Source organism: Dendropsophus ebraccatus, chromosome 4, assembly GCF_027789765.1.
Source record: "Dendropsophus ebraccatus isolate aDenEbr1 chromosome 4, aDenEbr1.pat, whole genome shotgun sequence".
NCBI classification, from domain to species: domain Eukaryota; kingdom Metazoa; phylum Chordata; class Amphibia; order Anura; family Hylidae; genus Dendropsophus; species Dendropsophus ebraccatus.
Window position 1 is genome coordinate 95,182,843 of NC_091457.1, and position 19,698 is coordinate 95,202,540.

Consider the following 19,698-nt stretch of genomic DNA (forward strand, 5'->3'; position numbering starts at 1 on the left):
TCAGTATATACAGTGAGTACACTTACTAATACTGTAGACTGAACTATTTTACTATAAAATGGCCAACCACTTAAGCTTATATTGTGGTCATTTCATATCTTACTGTATAAAGGATTTCTTTGTGGTCTCTCCGCTCAGAAATGCATGTTATTGTTGGTGGACAGTGGTGTAAGGGCAGGGCTTTATGTCCGTGGAACCCCATATCAATGCCCACATCGGCGGCACCCCTCCGTGACGTCGTCACCGTCTAGGCCCTGCCCCCTCTGGAGCCATTGGAATGGGCTGACCTAGAGGGTGCGGGGCCTAGACCTTTAGACCTGCCTATTCCACTGAATGTGGAGGTGGTGGGGAATAGACGGCAATGAGGTCACGGGGGAGGTGCCGCCCCTACGGCATTGTTTACCAACAGTAACATGCATTTTTGAGCAGAGAGACCACAAAGAAATCCTTAAGAATGGTGCTGAAAACTTCTTATATGGAAAGGGGGTGACAATATCACTGTAATCTCTATAAACAGTTTTAATGGGGGAAGGGGCATTTGTCATTGTGATACCCCATAGATGCGGCTTTAGAGAAAACCTCCTAGAACTTGCAAACTTCTGTGTCTTATTCCTTGTCTGTAAAGTCTGTATTTCTCTAGGCTACATTACTGCCCTGTTATCTGATCTCCACAGTGTTATCATAAATTGGATATTCAAGCCAAGGCATGCTGCCCCAACAGCTGCTGGGTATACCCTTAATCTGCTATGTGGACAGGTTAACTCTCTCATTGCTGGGGAGAGTACGAAACCTTTGATCTTTACATAACACTGTGAGCATCTATGGCAACAAAGGAAAAGCGACTAGACTAATCACAGATATATGCACACTCAAAAATACACAACTATATAGCAATTGTTTATTTGAAAAACCTACATCAACAAAACATAGTTAAAACCACTTAAAAAAAAAAGCCTAAAAGGCCACATAGAACTTCACAAGTGCCCCTACAATAAACAGAGCAACTAGTAATCTGCCAGGTGGGAAAAATTCTCCTAATATAACAAATCTTGCTACTAATACACTATAACATGGAGCCAACACATGCAATAAGTTTGAAATAAAAAAATCAAGTTATGATACCAAGTATATACAAAATCAATGAAATGCTCCAAAATGTAAACAAATAACTGTATTAGCAAGAGCACCCCGACACATAGCACCTACACCCCATGCGTTCCGTTATGACACCATAACTTTATCAGAAGTTATAATCAGGGGTAGTTGATGGTGGTATATATATATATATCATCCATAATTAAGATAATGGTTACCTGCCGTGGATCCCGTAAGACCGTGGAGCGCACGCCACTGTGAAAAGCACGGAAACGTAAGGGAGATCGCAGCTCACCCGGTCACGTGAGCGCATTGTTTATAAATAACCATATACTGTGCATAACAAACGAAAATGCTAGCGCAAAGTTGTTCTACGGCGAATATAACTTATACAAACTTATTTAAACACTTAAATGTCACCTATACACTTATGTCTTGTATACTTACGTCTCTTATCACTTTCCTTTTTTTTATTTTTTATTATTTTCTATGCACTTAATATTTTTTATTATTCTTACTCATTTTTTCACGTGCACTCTATTCTTTTGCACGTTTAGTTTGTAGGGTACTCTTTATTAATCACCACATCCTTGTACACAATCATATTCACTTTCACATTGATGATTTTTGGGGTCACACTCATCTTACTTTTCACCCCACGTATTCACTTGGCCCAATTGCATTTGTTCAATTGTATAGTACTTACTTTTACATATCCCACTTTTTTTTTGTGTATTAGAGCAGTGATTTTCAACCTTTTTTGAGCCGCGGCACACTTTTTATACTTAAAAAATCCCGGGGCACACCACCAACCAAAATGGCACAAAATGACACTAAAACAGTACATATTATACATATAGTTAATAATATAGATTCTAAATGTATTTATACTCAGGGTGAAACCTAGGCCTGTTTTCCCTATTCGCCCTATGACAGCACCCCTGGAGAGCGTCCTTCCCCTTCCCAAAAGACAGGAAACAGCCGCCAAGGATGAAAGCTTTAAAAGGGGCAGGACCGACCCCAAACTCCAGTTCTGTTTCCTGTCTTCTAGGAAGAGGGAGAGTGAGACTGCAGTCTCACTCTCCCAGGAAGGATACGCCGAGGAATGAGAACTGAGGCGCCCGGTCCCTGATTAGTCCTCAGGACAACGGGTTACCTGTGCCTGGCGTAACTCTTCTGGGGGAAGCCGCCGGCCAGTCTGGATTGTCCCGGTCCGTCGGGCCTCCTGTTCACCCTCACCTCTCGCGCGGATGTCAGCAGGGAGACGCGGTGAGTGCCGGTCTGTCCGGGCGTCCTTTCCTGGGCCTCCCAGGGCGGCAGCCTGGTGTCAGGTACGAGCGCTCCTATAGGAGCGCTTCCGGGGTCTGTCGTGCGTCCCGGCTGGCGTGTGACGTCACTTCCGCGGGACGTCTGACGACTTCCGGTGCGGCCTAGACGCGAACGGCGGCCTTTCCTGGAGGGGACAGGGAGGCGGCGGATCAGCCAGGTACGATACCGAAACCTCCGGGCGGGCTCCGTTAGTGGGAGGGGTAGGCGAGGGGCCGTGCTCCGAACCTCCACCGGAAGTGGAGAGGGAGGGGGCAAAAAAGCTCCCTTTAAAAGGAACAGGAGGCCTAGACAGAGGTGTGTGCTCCTCGGACGGGACGCCAGCCAGTTCCAGGACCAGGCAGAGTGGAAGTTTTTCCCGTGTATACTGCCCCTTCTGCTGATTCTGCAGCATGGAAGAACCAGAGCACACTGAATCCCAAGAGACCGGGTCGGAGGTGACTGTGATGGTCGGGTGAGAGGGGTTGTACCCCAACATGGTTTATTCCCCCTATAATGGTTTTCATATGTATTTTAGGAAGGTTCCAAAAGACCTAAAGCTAAAAAAGAATGTGCCATGTGTAGGAAGAAATTACAATCATCCTATTCCAAGAACCTCTGTAATACATGCATTACTAAAGTCATGCAGGAAGAAGCTCCATCTTTCATGGCTACTGTTAAGTAAGAATGTATTTTTTAGGGGGTTCTTTTTTCGGAGTTTTTTTATTATTACCCCGAATGGTTTTTTTCTGACAAATTCTTAATTCCTTGCAGAACCCTCATTAAGAATGAGATCAGATCCTCCATTTCATCTGACAAGCCTTCTACCTCTACCTCTCAGCTAGAGGTTTCTGCGCTGTCTCCCTCTGGTCCTATGTCTCCTCAGGAGCCTATCCAGATTGAGGATGAGGAGGAGGGGGAATACAGGGAGTCTTCTGATTCTGAGGAGGATTCTGCTGGAAAAGCGTTGTTCCCTATTGACAGTGTGGACGCTTTAGTCAAGGCTGTTAGAAATACTATGAAAGTGGAGGAATTCAAGGAACAACTGTCTGTACAGGACAAAATGTTTGAGGGTCTGGCTCCTAGGAAAAAGAAAGTATTTCCATTACATAAGAATATTAAGGACTTAATCCAGAGGGAGTGGAATAAGCCAGACCGGAAGTTCTTTGTTCCCAGAACCCTCAAACGAAAGTATCCGTTTGATGAGATAGAAACGGAATATTGGGACAGGCCCCCTATGGTGGATCCAGCAGTAGCAAAAATTTGTAAAGGGGCCTTCCTTCCATTTGAGGATACTGGAGTGTTGAGAGACCCAATGGATAAAAAGGCTGATGGGTTTCTTAGAAAGAGTTGGGAGGCGACAGCGGCTTTATTTAAGCCTGTTGCAGCTACTACTTCGGTTGCTAGGTCAGTAAAGATGTGGTTAACTGACCTTGAGTCTAGTATTAAAGATGGTACTCCTAGAGATGAATTAATTAAGTCTCTCCCATCCCTTGCTAATGCCTTAGACTTTATGTCAGATGCATCTGATGACGCACTCAGACTTATAGCAAAATCCACGGTTTTCTCTAATTCAGCCCGTAGGGCTTTATGGATTAAGGACTGGAAAGGGGACATGGCCTCCAAATCACGCCTCTGTGCTATGCCATGTCAAGGTCAATTTCTCTTTGGCCCAGCCCTGGACACTGTCTTAGAGAAGGCATCTGACAGGAAGAAGGGGTTCCCTTCAGTTGGGCCTCCTCCGGCTAAACGGCCCTTTCGTGGCAAGGGTAGGGGGGGAGCCCAATCTTCCTCATCTAGGGGGAAAAACTGGAAAGCACAGGGGAAAAGCAAAAATTTTTTGTTTCCCAAAAATGCGACAAGTAAAAAAGATGACAAGCAATGACGCCAGGCCACCTGTGGGGGGACGCTTGACCCTATTTCACCCAGAATGGGAAAAGATAAGCAGCAGCAGATGGGTGTTAGATTCAATAAATGTTGGTCTAAAACTAAAGATGTCGTCTCTCCCAGGTGGTCGTTTTGTCATTACAGATCTCAACAGGGATCCTCAAAAGCAGTCAGCTCTAGAATTAGAGATCCAGTCTCTTCTCCTAAAAAAGGTACTAGTCCCAGTCCCTCAGTCAGAGATAGGGAAGGGTTTCTACTCAACCCTATTTTTAGTAAAGAAACCCAATGGAACGTTCCGAACTATTATAAATCTGAAAGACCTAAATCAGCATTTATGCTACGAGAGGTTCAGGATGGAAACGATTCAATCGACCATCCTGAATCTCTCGAAGGACTGTTTTATGATGACACTGGACCTGAGAGATGCATATTATCATGTTCCAATTTTTCAGAGTCTTCAGAAATACTTAAGAGTGGCAGTCCGAATCCAAAAGGAGATACGTCACTATCAGTTCCAGGCTCTCCCTTTCGGGCTTTGTCAGGCTCCCAGAGCCTTTACAAAGATTATTTCAGAGGTAATGGCCCACATAAGGGAGAGGGATGTGCTGATAGTCCCGTATCTGGACGATTTTTTGATCATAGGCCCTTCAGTAGAGATACTGACTCAACAGGGACTACTGGTACAGGAAATTTTAGCCAAACTAGGTCTAGAAGTAAATCTAGAGAAATCTTGTCTAGTACCAAGTCAGATATGTTCCTTCCTAGGGATCAGCCTCAATTCAATAGTCCAGACGTCTTTTCTCCCCCCGCAGAAAGTCTCAAACCTAGTATCACGGGTGATGGAATTAAAGAGAAGGGGCTCCTGCACCATCAGACAAGCAATGTCGGTTCTGGGGTTAATGACCTCAGCCATTCCAGGGGTTGTTGGGCCCAATACCACTCCAGGAGGCTCCAGGCTCAGATTCTGGAGGTTTGGGACAAACACAGGTCTTCCCTGGAGATGCAGTTCTCCCTATCTCCACAGGTTTTGAGGTCGCTGGAGTGGTGGTTGGATCCCCAGAATCTATCCAGAGGTGTCCTCTGGGAAAAGGAGGAGATCTTCCAGATCACGACAGATGCCAGCCCAGGAGGGTGGGGAGCCCATGCGGAGGCCCTTCTGTTGCAGGGAAAATGGAATCCCAGGGAGGCAGAAGATCCACAAAATGTCAGGGAACTAAGAGCAGTGTTTTTTGCCCTGTTAGGCAGTTTAGGAAAGATAGAAGGGAAACATGTAAGAATACTGACGGACAACTCCACAGTAGTGGCTTACCTCAACCATCAGGGGGGGACGAGATCAGACAAGCTCATGAAAGTGTCTCACTTCATTTTCAGGTTGGTAGAACAGAAGATTCTTTCCCTATCGGCCCTCCACCTGAAGGGTTCAGAGAACGTGACCGCAGACTATCTGAGCAGAGTCTCTCTGAATCAGTCAGAATGGTGCCTCAGTCGGACAGTGTTCAGACAGATCACGGAATTATGGGGGAATCCAGTGATAGACCTGTTTGCCAACAGAGCCAATCGTCAAGTTCAGAGATTCTACTCTCTGAATCCAGTAGAGATGCCGTCAGGAGTGGACGCATTTGCTCAGGATTGGAGCAGAGATCTACTATATGCCTTTCCCCCCATACGTATGCTTCCCAGAATGCTAAGAAAGGTGAGGACAGACAGGGCCCTTATAATAGTCATTGCTCCCTTTTGGCCCAGAAGGGTATGGTTTTCCTGGCTGAGGAAACTCTCAATAGCCAGGCCATGGGTTCTTCCAGAGACCCAGGATCTCCTATTCCAGGGCCCAGTTCTGCATCCCACATCGCAGCATCTTCATCTGACGGCCTGGCTGTTGAGAGGCAACTAATGATGGATAGAGGTCTGTCCCCATCAGTTATTGATACACTCTTAGCTAGCAGAAAGAAAGTTACTTCACAGATCTACCTAAGGACGTGGAAAGTTTTTTGTAGGTTTATGGGATCTCCGATTAATGTCCTCAATCCACCTGACATAACCAAGATTCTAGAATTTCTACAAAAGGGTCTAGAATTAGGGCTAAGCACCAGTACCCTAAAGGTACAAATTTCAGCTTTAAGCGCTCTGTTTGACTTTCGTATTGCAGACCACCAATGGATAAAAAGATTTATAAAAGCATCAGACAGACTCAGACCCACAGTAAGATCAAACATCCCTCCATGGGATCTAAATATAGTGTTGTCGGCCCTGGCCCTCCCTCCTTTTGAACCTTTAGAGGAGCTTTCAGAGAAAAATCTATCCCTAAAACTTGCCTTTTTATTAGCTATAACTACGGCTAGGAGGGTAGGAGAGATTTCAGCCCTGTCTATTATCCATCCTTATATGACGGTACTAGAGGATAGAATCATTTTATCTCCTGATCCAGCTTTTTTACCCAAGGTGGTTACAGATTTCCACCGATCGCAGCAGGTAATTCTACCCTCCTTCTGTCCCGATCCAAAGAATGAGGGAGAACGTAGATTCCACAATCTGGATGTAAGACGTTGTCTCTTATTCTACCTGGAAAAAACTAAGGATTGGAGGAAATCTCAGAGGTTACTCCTTCTATTTCAGGGAAAGAATAGAGGTCAGGCTGCCTCCTCTAGATCGGTAGCTAGATGGATTAAGGAGGCCATTAGCTTAGCATACTCCTCGTCAGGATTAGCCCCTCCAAGGGCTTTTGGGGCTCATTCAACCAGGGCAATCTCGACATCTTGGGCAGAAAGAGCAGCAGCATCAATATCTCAGATCTGTAGAGCAGCCACCTGGAGCTCACCACACACCTTTTTTAAGCATTATAGACTGCAGCTTCCAGGGTCAGAAGACCTTTCCTTTGGGAGAAAGGTGCTTCAGGCTGTAGTCCCTCCCTAATAAGAAAGCCTATTCTAGTCTCCAGGGGTGCTGTCATAGGGCGAATAGGGAAAACGTAAATTACTCACCGGTAATTGTTTTTCTGTGAGCCCATGACAGCACCCCTCATAATACCCACCCAGAAAGAGAGATATATAATGTATTATAAATTGAAATCGTACAAATTGGAAAGAGGGAATAAGAGTTATAAGAAGTAAGGAGAAATGAAGATAAAATTAAACCTTAGCTTCTTTTTTCATTTTTTTTTTTCATTTTTTCAGCCCAAACAAGGGCAGATGGAAAAAGATTTTTCTCCGTGGAGGGGAAAGTGTTTTCTCTGCTGGAGAGCAGAGCTCTGTTTTATTCTAGATTCCTGAAAACTTGTTGTGAACTGGAGTTTGGGGTCGGTCCTGCCCCTTTTAAAGCTTTCATCCTTGGCGGCTGTTTCCTGTCTTTTGGGAAGGGGAAGGACGCTCTCCAGGGGTGCTGTCATGGGCTCACAGAAAAACAATTACCGGTGAGTAATTTACGTTTTCTTCTCCCCCCTGTGCTTCTCTCCACCATACTTCTCCCCCCTACTTCTCTCCACCATACTTTCCCCCCCCCCCTACTTCTCTCCTGTGCTTCTCTCCACCATACTTCTCTCCCGTGCTTCTCTTCCCCATGCTTCTCTCCTGTGCTTCTCTCCACCATACTTCTCCCCCCTACTTCTCTCCACCATACTTCCCCCCCCCCCCCCCCTACTTCTCTCCTGTGCTTCTCTCCACCATACTTCTCTCCCGTGCTTCTCTTCCCCATGCTTCTCTCCTGTGATTCTCTCCACCATACTTCTCTCCCGTGCTTCTCTTCCCCATGCTTCTCTCCTGTGCTTCTCCCCACCATACTTCTCTCCCGTGCTTCTCTTCCCCATGCTTCTCTCCTGTGCTTCTCTCCACCATACTTCTCCCCCATGCTTCTCTCCTGTGCTTCTCTCCACCATACTTCTCCCTTCTGCTTCTCTCCACAATACTTCTCCCCCCTGCTTCTCACCTGTGCTTCTCTCCCCCCTGCTTCTCACCTGTGCTTCTCTCCCCCCCTGCTTCTCTCCTGTGCTTCTCTCCACCATGCTTCTCTCCTGTGCTTCTCTCCACGACTTCTCCCCCCCTGCTTCTCTCCTGTGCTTCTCTCCCCCCTGCTTCTCTCCTGTGCTTCTCTCCCCCCTGCTTCTCTCCTGTGCTTCTCTCCCCCCTGCTTCTCTCCTGTGCTTCTCTCCCCCATGCTTCTCTCCTGTGCTTCTCTCCCCCATGCTTCTCTCCTTTGCTTCTCTCCACCACTTCTCCCCCATGCTTCTTTCCTGTGCTTCTCTCCAGTGCTTCTCTCCCCCCCTTCCTCCTCACCTCCTCCGAGATGGTCGCCGCTGCTGTCCGCCTCACCTACTGGCCGCCCATAGGGCCCGGACGTGCTTCTCCAATCAGCGGAGACCGAGAGCGTGGTGCGCTGCGGCGGGCTGTGATTGGATGCGTGCATCACGGCCCGCCGCAGCGCACCATGCAACCGCCCACATTATAATCCACCACTGATCGCTGTGCATTGCCGGGGAACAAAACAAAGGGGCACCATAGTTTGGGGAACTTTCCCCGCGGCACACCCGACCATGTGTTGCGGCACACTGGTTGAAAATCACTGTATTAGAGAATTCCGTATATGTGGAGTAAGATACATCTTTTTCTATCTGGACCCTATTGTTGCCTATAGCCGACTTTGATGGCACCGCTACCTCGTTCCAATCATGATCGCCAGTCAGAAAACTGCCTTCCCGGATACCTTGGATGAACTGAATCTCTTGGAAACAGGGTCCCTACCCCTGTATTTATAGAATTGGGCATTTAACCTGACATATCGGGACCTTATTATTGATGGACATTTATGAAAGAACAGTTCTTTGATGTTGCTCCTTGCTTTATATGTATCCCCATGACATTACATACGGCTATTAGGCATTGTGATACTCATGGTTAATGGGACTGGCCGATATCTATTTGATTCATTACTGAATAATTATCCACAACTCCTTCCCTCGCTTCCTATGCACAAGAATATTTGTATATAACTTGCTTCAATTTAGCTCTCTCTTTATCATTATATGATTGTCCTTTTTTGACTTGCTGTGGATCCCGGCATCCGTACTTTTGGCGCACTACCTTGTTCAGTGTCTAAGGCATCAAAATTTGTTTGTTTGTTTGTTTTTGTTTTTTTTTGTGTTGTTTGTGCTATTTGTCTTATATTTCCAGTATTTGTGTTGATTACTTCACGTTTATATATAAATTTTCGTAGGATATATGGGAACCAACACGATCACTTTGGGAAATTTTTTCATAGTTATTTATTATGGTTTTGGTTTTCTTTTTGTTTTTTGATAAACTTTTTTATTTTTTTTATTTTTTAATGGATCTATATTCTTTTTCTTCATCTACAATTTTTGTCATTATTCATTTAGATTGCATTATGGTTCTCCAGCATGTTCCTTTATGTACTTACGCGCAAGCGTTTGGTACTCGGCGTAACGTATGATTATGTAATTTTGATTTCATCATGTGACTTGGACCTTATCATGTGACTCGGACCTAATCATGTGACTGACAAATACAGGCATTTAAAGTTTTTGTACGACTATGGTTATTCATTATCGCAGTTTAGCGTCTACGATTGTAAGCACCCCTTTCCATATTGGTATACCTTATATATTTTTTTACTTTATTTTTACTGTATGTCACTTGATCGGGGTAATTTTGAGTGACGTATTAATCATGTGACTGCAGTTTAAGTTTGTATAAGTTATATTCGCCGTAGAACAACGTTGCGCTAGCATTTTCGTTTGTTATGCACAGTATATGGTTATTTATAAACAATGCGCTCACGTGACCGGGTGAGCTGCCATCTAGCGTCCGGTTCCGTGCGTTTCACTGTGACGTGCACTCCACGGTCTTGCGGGATCCACGGCAGGTAACCATTATCTTAATTATGGATGATATATATATACCACCATCAACTACCCCTGATTATAACTCCTGATAAAGTTATGGTGTCATAACGGAACTCGTGGGGTGTAGGTGCTATGTGCCGGGGTGCTCTTGCTAATACAGTTATTTGTTTACTTTTTGGAGCATTTCATTGATTTTGTATATATGTTTGGTATCATTACTTGATTTTTTGATTTCAAACTTATTGCATGTGTTGGCTCCATGTTATAGTGTATTAGTAGCAAGATTTGTTATATTAGGAGAATTTTTCCCACCTGGCACATTACTAGTTGCTCTGTTTATTGTAGGCTCTTTTTTTTTTTAAGTGATTTTAACTATGTTTTGTTGATGTAGGTTTTTCAAATAAACAATTGCTATATATTTGTGTATTTTTGAGTGTGCATATATCTGTGATTAGTCTAGTCGCTTTTCCTTTGTTGCCATAGAATTTTGTTCTTGACTAGCTATTTGCACCTCTCTTTTCATATATATTTTGATTGTATGCTGTGCCCACCACGTCATTTTTTTTCCATTTATAACGATGAGCATTGATGATAGCCATCAAGAAACAGAACATGGATACAAATATTTGTAGCCCCTTTCACTAGTGTTTCTGCAACCCAATTTAAAATGGAAAATCTCTGAGTGGGATCTTTTCTACCACAATAGATGATTATCTGGGGTGGCTTGGCCCTGAAGCTCTTGACCTCAGCTGGAGCTTTGGGGCTGACCTACTCTGAAAGGTAGGTATGTCACATCTTTTCTGTGCATTTCCCCTGCTCCCATTGACTTAATTTTGGGCTTAAAGTGACTGTACCACCAGGCCCAGGCAGAAGCACTGGCGGCGGGCCGACCCACCCTTAGTGGGAGGAAACCCTAGCTCCTCTATGATAGGGTTCCATTGATTCTAATGGAGTCATGTCATGGAGCGGCTGGAGTTTCTTCCCACTAAGGGTGGGTCGGCCGCCTCCAGTGCTTCAGCCTGGGCCTGGTGGTACAGTCACTTTAAAGAAATGCTGTTTTGGACATGGAATATCTGTGTTTTTAACTTCCAAAGCATTGTTTTTTATTTGTGTAGTTGAATCCTTTAAAACCGTTTTACTGCTACGTCTCCGAGTAATAAAAGGGTTATCTGTTTTTCCCCTGTAGTAGAAGGGTTTGCTGCTGTAATTGGGAGGAGTGGTGGGTTTGGAATTAATATATAGGTGCAACTCTTCTCTACAGCTGTTATGGCGGCTGGGGGCTTTTTTGTAATGGGGCCACCCCCATTTGTGGGGCAACCCTTTTAAGACTGGGTTCTTACTAGTATTTTGGTTTTTGTTTTTTGTCAAACCAGGAGTGGTTTTAATAAAGTTTTAATGGAAAGGTTTGCACTTTTATTGTTTTGTACCCAGTCATCATTTGGGCTAAAATGCTGATCAAAATGCTGTGTGTGAACCCAGCCTCAGAGTGACCTTTGCTGAGTTAGTTTCTCTGTTTCTCAGGCAGGGTTCCATGGACCCCTCCCCCCCCCCCCCCCCCCATGAGAAGTATGAAACCGAGAGTTAACGCATCCAATTGAACAAGTGTGTTTCCATCCAATTTCTGCTTGGATTGCTTATTTTTCTATATTCCTGCGGCTTCCTCTCACCACGTCTGTTATTTGTCCAGCATTAAGCTCTGCATTTGTAGAAATTACCGTTGTGTTCTGTGTCCTTCCAGGATAATTACACACTGTGCAGATGAGAAGTGTGTTTTCCATATCTATCACACTGTTGTTTTATGTTTGTTGCACAGTAAGGCTTTGTTCCCACATTCACGTTTGAGAACAGAAGAGAAAATGCATTTAAAAAAAACCCCAAAATGCAGTCATGTGAGAACGTAGCCTGAGGCCTCATTCACACACCATTTTCTGTCAGGATCTTGATGTACGGACAGAAAAAGGGCCTATTAATATCTATGGGGTTGTCCACACATCCATTTTGAAAACAGATCAGTGTGTGGCTGCCAATCATTTCCGCAAAAGAGTAGGACTGGTCCATTTTGTGGTCCAGCCTCCTTGCTTATCCCCTTCAGAAGGGCTTGGCCCTAGTCCATGATTTCTGCAGCACATCCTTGGACCACTGGCATTCACAGACCGTGCATTTCTGTCTTGCCCATGTCTGCGTGGATGAGACCTAAATGGGACAGAATCTTACTAATAAACTTGTGCAGCTGATCCACAGGACAAACGCTGGATATACACTGACTGTTCCTAAATGGGTGAAGATGGTATTGATTGGTCTTTTCTAGGAGAATACATTCCACCACACAAGTAGTGTTACTAACATAGTAATTTGGAATATATATTACCAGGACATTACTGATGACAAAACAGGGATTTAAAAAAAAAAAATCTGTTTATATTACTAGTTAAGATCCTTGCACTGCAGCAACCCCATGTCTTTTAGGAAACTAGAGCTCTTTTATCCAGAGCTGCTTATGGAGCAGTGGAGAAAGAAAGATGGAACTTAAAGAGACTGTCAGTAGGTTTATGCCGTCGTATCACTTACATTGTTCTGTGCAGCGGCTTCAGATATCATGTGCGCAAGTCCTGCATATTCATGAGCTCCAGAAAACACCGCCCATCAGCTGCTGATTGGCAGTTATCTATCCATGCTGTGTATAGGCAGTCATCTGTCAATCAGCAGGTGGGGGGAGGGTGGGGGCAAGAATCCTATTCTCCTGCATATTAGAACGACTGAATAGAATGATGAAAGTAATACATCGATCTGTTCAGCAGCTTATGCTGTCCTCATTTAAGGCAGAATAAACCTAGTGACAGATTCCCTTTTAAACCTTATTAGTTTATATGCCATTCAGAATCTGTGAAAGGCAGTATGACATCCCTAAGGACATTAATGGCAGTCTGCAGTAGTTGACACCCAGTAACTGTTGCCCATGTAGGATAATCTATCGACAGATTATGTTGGTGGATATAGGGGGTTGAGCGGGATGAAAAATCACCGCCCGACACCTTTATTTCAGGAGACGTAAGCCACAGCAAGAGCTATCTTACAGTGGCTTTCTCATCCCCCATAGAGAACATAGGAACTCTTGGCTGTACGGAACTTTCCTATGTATACGGAAGATGGGCGGTGGGCAGGAGAGATAACCGATTGCTGAATGATCGCTCGCCGCCAGTTATTTAAAATGTATAGGGACTAGAGATGAGCGAACAGGGTTCGGGTTCAAGTCCATCCGAACCCGATCGTTCAGCATTTGATTAACGGGGGCTGCTGAATTTGGATAAAGCTCTAAGGTTGTCTGGAAAACCATGGATACAACCAATGACTATATCCATGTTTTCCACATAGCCTTAGGGCTTTAGCCAACTTCAGCAGCCACCGCTAATCAAATGCCGAAAGTTTGGGTTCGGATGGACTCGAGCACGCTTGAGGTTCGCTCATCTCTAATACCTTTATGCCAGTGCATTGTTTGACTTTGAGAGTCACCCTCCAGTTAGCAGCAGGGTTCGTTCTTTCCTTTTCAGCAGACCCTTTTCTCGAGTCTTGCATTCCAGGTCTAGACAATGTTGGAGTGGAAATTCTGTGAATAATAACATCTGGCAGTGCTGCTTGCTTCCCGTGAATGAATCATCACTGGCGCTGCTGCAGATGGAAGCATTTTACTCCCTGTGTACTGTATGGAAACCATGTGCAGCCACAAAGGAGAAATTCTTTGATCAGCGTTTGCTGACGTAGAAAGTTTTTTTTTGCAGCCGCCACGCTCTTTACTGGTGGAGCTGCATGTATATGAGGAGGTCACATTAATGCATCTCTCACCTTCTGCCCTGCTGGAATAAAAGCCATCATTGTATTGTGGCAGGATGACTTGTTCTAAGTAAATAGAAAATATAAGCAGAAAGTCTAAGCAAAATCCTCTTCTCTCTACAGACAATGAAAAATGCAGATGTGGCAAATTCTTAGTTATTGTAGAGTGTGTCTCTACAGAGTGGAGCAGAAAGCCGGATCCTAACCGAATGCCTAGTGTTACCTGTAGTTATGGGATTATTATGGTTGATAAAAAGCATGTCCTTGAAGTTTATCCAGGCAATATAAGATGATGTTGATGAAGTGGAAGGGTATGGGTAAATGTTAGAACTTGCTGTGCTGGAAAGTGAAAAAGACATAATAAGCTTAGCAAAGGGGGATTTCATTTGTTTACATAAGTGAGTTTTTTTTTTTTTTTTTTAATCCATTAAGGGCCCTATTACATGGGCAGATTATCATGTGGAACGTTGTTCTATCGTCCGAATTTAAACTGGCAGGCAACAACCCAGAAGTTGTTCGTGTGTTGTTGATTTAGATCGAACCCTAAAATCATTGTTAATCGTTCCCTGTAATTCCACATTCGTTTGCTGTAGTTCCGCATTCATTCACTAATGGTTCAGTGTAATGGTGCGTTTACACAGACAGATTTATCTGACAGCTTTTTGAAGCCAAAGCCAGGAACAGACTATAAACAGGGAACAGGTCATAAAGGAAAGACTGAGATTTCTTCTCTTTCCAAATCCATTCCTGTGTAATATGGTAAATGATTTCAGATTAACGATAAACAATCTCGCTTCGTGGAAATGGCAGACGCAACTATATGCTATGGGCTGGCCAGACGATCTAGCGATCACCCGGGCAGCCCCTCTGCAGCTCCCTGCGCCCCCGGACTCACCCGCTCACTGCTGACACGTCTAATAGCAGCGGCAGCTAGCAGGGAATGCTGACAGCGCTAGTTTGCTCCTGCAGTTGGCCCGTGGAATAGGGCCTTTAGCCTAATTGTTTCTGCTTTGGCAGAAGTATAAGTGGTTTTGTTGGTCACCTGATGCTGAAACACAGCTTATTGTAAACCTGTCAGCAGATCATTGCTTACTAAAGTAAAGGCAGTGTACAACAGGGCTTCTTACTTTGAGGGTGCCTTCACACATACCGTGTCGCTGCGTATTTTTTTTAACAAAACTCGCATGAAACTCGCACGAAAGTAGCTGCGTTTTTTTGTGGTGTTAAACTCTCCTGTGAAAATCAAAACTCTCATGTAAAAATCGCACCAAACACGCAGCAAGAATACACATACACTGACTTTATAGCAATCGTTATCTCTGTGGATATATGTGCGAGAAACTCGCAGCGATACGGTACATGTGAAGGCACCCTAAATAGGAAATATAACTATTTAAGTATTACCCATGCGTAGAACAGCGTCGGCACAGGGAATCCGGGGCTGTGGTCCTTTTTTTTTAACCGCTGCCTAGTTCCCATGTACGGCGCCATTCCTTTTTAAGGGAACTAAGTCGGGGGTGAAGCACTGGAAGCAGGACGGCCCGCTCTAAGCCCCCCTCATTCACCACCCACTAACTGACTGCATGGAGTCCCCACCATTCACCATCTCCCGCTGCTCGTAAACTCTGTATTAGACAGCAGTACTTGTATGGGACTACAGAGGACATGTCTTAAGCTACGTGCGGGTTTACATGGCTACAGGGGGCATACCTAGCTACATGGGGCATGTCTGGCTAGAGATGGCATTATTTCCAGGCACTGAGGGTGTTGTATCTGGATACAGTATGTATATCTGGTTACAGGGGTCACTGTATCTGGCTACATGGGACATACCTGAGTGCACAAGGCAGTATTACTGAGACAGGTTAGTTACATTGTTATGGCCCATTCATAGTGTATTGCATGGTGTACCCTGTGGATGAGTCAGTCCTTTTTTTTTTCTCTGGGGAAACCCCTTTTTTCTGCCCTAGTGCTCTAGGAATGGTTTAAAGCCATCAGATAAATAATAATGTGCTGAACAGTCCTGAGCAGATAGATCTTCCTAAAGGATTAAAGGGGAAGGTGGACATATCTAGTTTCTGTTTAACTCCTATCCTACTAGTTTGCACTGTGTGACGATTCAGTGTCCCGACACTTATTAGTCTTGATTAGAGATGAGCTAAGCAAATCCTGCAAAAACTCACTTCAGGTTTACAAGGTGAATTTTGCAATCTTTATTTCCCAATTTGCAAACAAATAGCTACAAATGGATGATGCAGGTGCACCTCTTACTAGTCTGGGCGGACTTGGCTGAAGCGACAACAAGGAGGATCACATTCAGCCAAATTCACCTAGACTAGTGGTGAGAGGTGCACCTGCACCCCCCATTTGTAGCTGTGGTCTGTGCCCCTAGATTACGAGCAATCCCCAGTGACACTGAGCAGGTTGCTTACTGTTTGAACCAAGCATTTGCTCCCAGCGATATACTGCAGTAGACTGTCAGGCTGACAGAGCCCAGGTCGTACTCACTAGTAGCAAGGATTGATGAAATTTATCTTCAGTTACCACTTCTTCTACCACAAGGGCCCTGTGGCAAATTGTTTTATTGTTATGTATGTGATTCTATTATATTTGATTTTATATCATCTGATTAAATATTGGGTTATGTTAATAAAGCTCCTTGTCTTGTATTCGACCTCTCCCCTGGATGAACTGTATTTTATCCATCTGATCTACGTAGCAGCATTTACTTATATCATCCAATTACACCTTATCTTTAACCGCCAGGGCTAACCACTAGTATTATACATTTAGCGACTACTTTTTTTAAGTTAATGCTGCTACATAGATCAGATGGATAAAATATAGTAACAATTGGCCAATTATGGTGCAGATATGGTCCATACAATACTGTGCCGTGGACAGTATTGTATCTGCCATGTATTGTATGCACTTGCTTGTTGCTCCGGGGGAGAGATCAGGCACAGTAAAAACGGCTGGTGCCCGTGGCACCTCCCACAAGTCCTAATAACAGAGCGGTCCCGGGAGTAATCTGTGCCACTGATGGCAGCGTGTCCTCATAGAGGTATCTACAATACATGTTTTATTGATGCAGCCAATTGCTACTTCTATAGTGACCTACTGTCCACTGCATTCATCTAACTGTGCATAACAGTGAATATGTTTAAACAGTATTGTATGGACTGTATGAGCACCATAATCCGCCATTTGTTACTGTATTTTATTCATCTGATCTGTGTAGCAGAATTTACTTCTAACTTGCAATTACATGTTATCTTTTAGGGTGCGTTTACACAGAGAGATTTATCTGACAATTTTTTTTATGCCAAAGCCAGGAACAGGCCCTACTGGTCATAAAGGAAAGCCGTAGATATCTCCTCTTTTCAAATCCATTCCTGGCTTTGGCTTCACAAATCTGTCAGATAAACACACCATTACTGCCTGGGCCAGGTGGCAGCTTACTACTAATACAGTGGTGCCTTGAGTTACGAACATAATTAGTTCCGGGACCGTGCTAGTAATCCAAATCCACTCTTAAACCAAAGCAAATTTTCCCATAAGAAATCATAGAAATGCAGACAATTAGTTCCACACCCCAAAAATAATAATTTATTATTCTGAATAACATGTAAAACAAATGAAACAAACATTCAGAAACAGCAGAATATGTGATATTATAAGTTACTGTACAGTAATGGAGAGGATGGGAAACACAAGGGCTGACAGAGACTGCAGGGAGCATAAAGGAATGAGCAGGGAAGATGTGGGCACATACATGCAGCACTCTCTGTCTGGGAGAGAGGGGTTACAGCTATGAAGAGATTACCGCCACAGTCCTGTCCCCTGATGCAAACCCCAGCCTGAAGTGGATCTGCTATGATTTGGAAGGTGAGGGAGACTTCCTGGGTCAGAGTACAGTGTTGTAGACCCCGCTATGCAGACCATGCCCCTTCCCCACTTGCACTCCCACCCAGCGCTGTGAGCTCTTAAACAAAAACGCTCTTAAACCAAGGTACCACTATGTTATACCTTTAGCAGCTACTTTAGGTTTCATTTTACTGTGTGTTGATTTTAATATTAAAACTCATTTAATTCATAGCTAACCAGGGGAGAGATAGATTTGACAATAATAGACTGGTGCCTGCGGCAACTCTCACCAGTCCTAGCAATGAAAAGGTCCCGAGAGTGGTCACAGACATAGGCACAAATGTTTTCAATTCTTGTATTTAAAAAAAAAATCAGTCAAGTGGAGTAGTCAGGTGGCATACGGCTGCCGGGGTCTGAGCCGCCAGTCTGTTTAGTTTACATTCACTTAATACAGCATATTTTCATTCTGCTATTTTTCATTTACAAAAGCAAAGCCAAAATGAGAATGTTTTTTGTGCAGTTGGTTTAGGTTCAGTTTGCAAATATTTGTAAATTTGTAGTGAAATTTGCTCATTTTTGCTTTGCACATCTCTAGTCTGGACAGTGATCTGTGAGACAAATAAATCTGTAGCACAAAATCTCTTATTGAGTGTCAGTACAGGTGAAATAGCGTTTGTTATGATGAGAGATCACGCTATATCTCTAAAGCGCCTTTAATAACTGTCAGCCAAAAGATTTTGTGGCCAACAGTTAAGGTCCCTATACACTTTTGATGGTCATACCCGCCACTCCCATCATACTGTGTATAGGGCTCTCACTGAGGTTTACACCTTCCGTACCCACAGAGAACACAGGAATGCTCAGCCGTGAAACTTTCCTGTGTATGAGAAGGACGGAGGGGTGGTCGGGGGAAGATAACATACAGCCATATTATCGTCTAGCTGTCTGTTATTGAAGGTGTATGGCCAGCTTTATCTCTCCAGTCCTTACTATAAGGGTACAAACACACACACCGTATACGCAGCAGATTTGGTGGTGAAGATTTGATGCTGTGTTCAGTTACTTAGATCTAATCTGCTGCATATCTGCTGAGTATCGCAGCAGAAAATAGGCTGCGTGTACGGTGTGTGTGTTTGTACACTACTAAAGAATGTTCAGCATTGTTGAACGTTCATTTGTTCTTCATGGGGAGGGCTAAGCTACAACCAGCCTTCTCTGGGGCTGGCTTATCTCTCTAAGAACAAAGGGGCCGAGCAGTGCAATTTCATCTGATTTGTCAATGAAGAATCGGGAGGCATCTATACTCCTAATACCAGCTGTATAAGGAGTATAGATGCCTCCCGATTCTTCGTTAACTTTAGTATAATGTGTATAAGTACCTTTAAGGTGTGCTCACACTGGGTTCTGTTTTCTAGGAGCCATGATACATTTAATGGATCAATTATGAAGTAAAATTCTCCTATCTCAGAGTAATAATTATGTTGGGGTTTTTCTTTGTCTCGTTTTAGTGAATGTTGAAAAGATTGAACTTAAGCTTTTGCCACCTAAGAAGAAAGACAAGAATGCTGACTGCTCTTTTGAGGTAACTAGTGTTGGCTTAGTTAAAAGGGTGAAACAGTACAGCATTTTGGGTATGAAAGTAGAAAAATAAACTCACGTTGAAGAGTAAGGGCCCTTTTCCACGGGACAATTATAGTTTGCTTAATCGTTAACGATAAACGATCCAAACGACCACTATTGCGAAAGACCTGAAATCGTTCACCCATTTACATGGAACGATAATTGTTACTTATGATCGTTCTGCGGTTGTCTTGTCGTCGCTATTGCGTTCGTCACTACTGCGAACGACATCTTATACAATGTGA

The 19,698-nt window shown here is 44.0% G+C and overlaps 1 protein-coding gene across 1 annotated transcript in view; it reads left to right on the plus strand.

Annotated features, from left to right (window-relative positions):
- LOC138788439 (zinc finger CCHC domain-containing protein 14-like) overlaps positions 1-19,698 on the plus strand; it is a 47,237-nt gene that overhangs the window by 9,491 nt on the left and 18,048 nt on the right. The window contains exon 3 of the mRNA XM_069966297.1: positions 19,342-19,415. Within this exon, the coding sequence (XP_069822398.1) occupies positions 19,342-19,415 (74 nt within the window). The remainder of the gene's footprint in view (positions 1-19,341; positions 19,416-19,698) is intronic.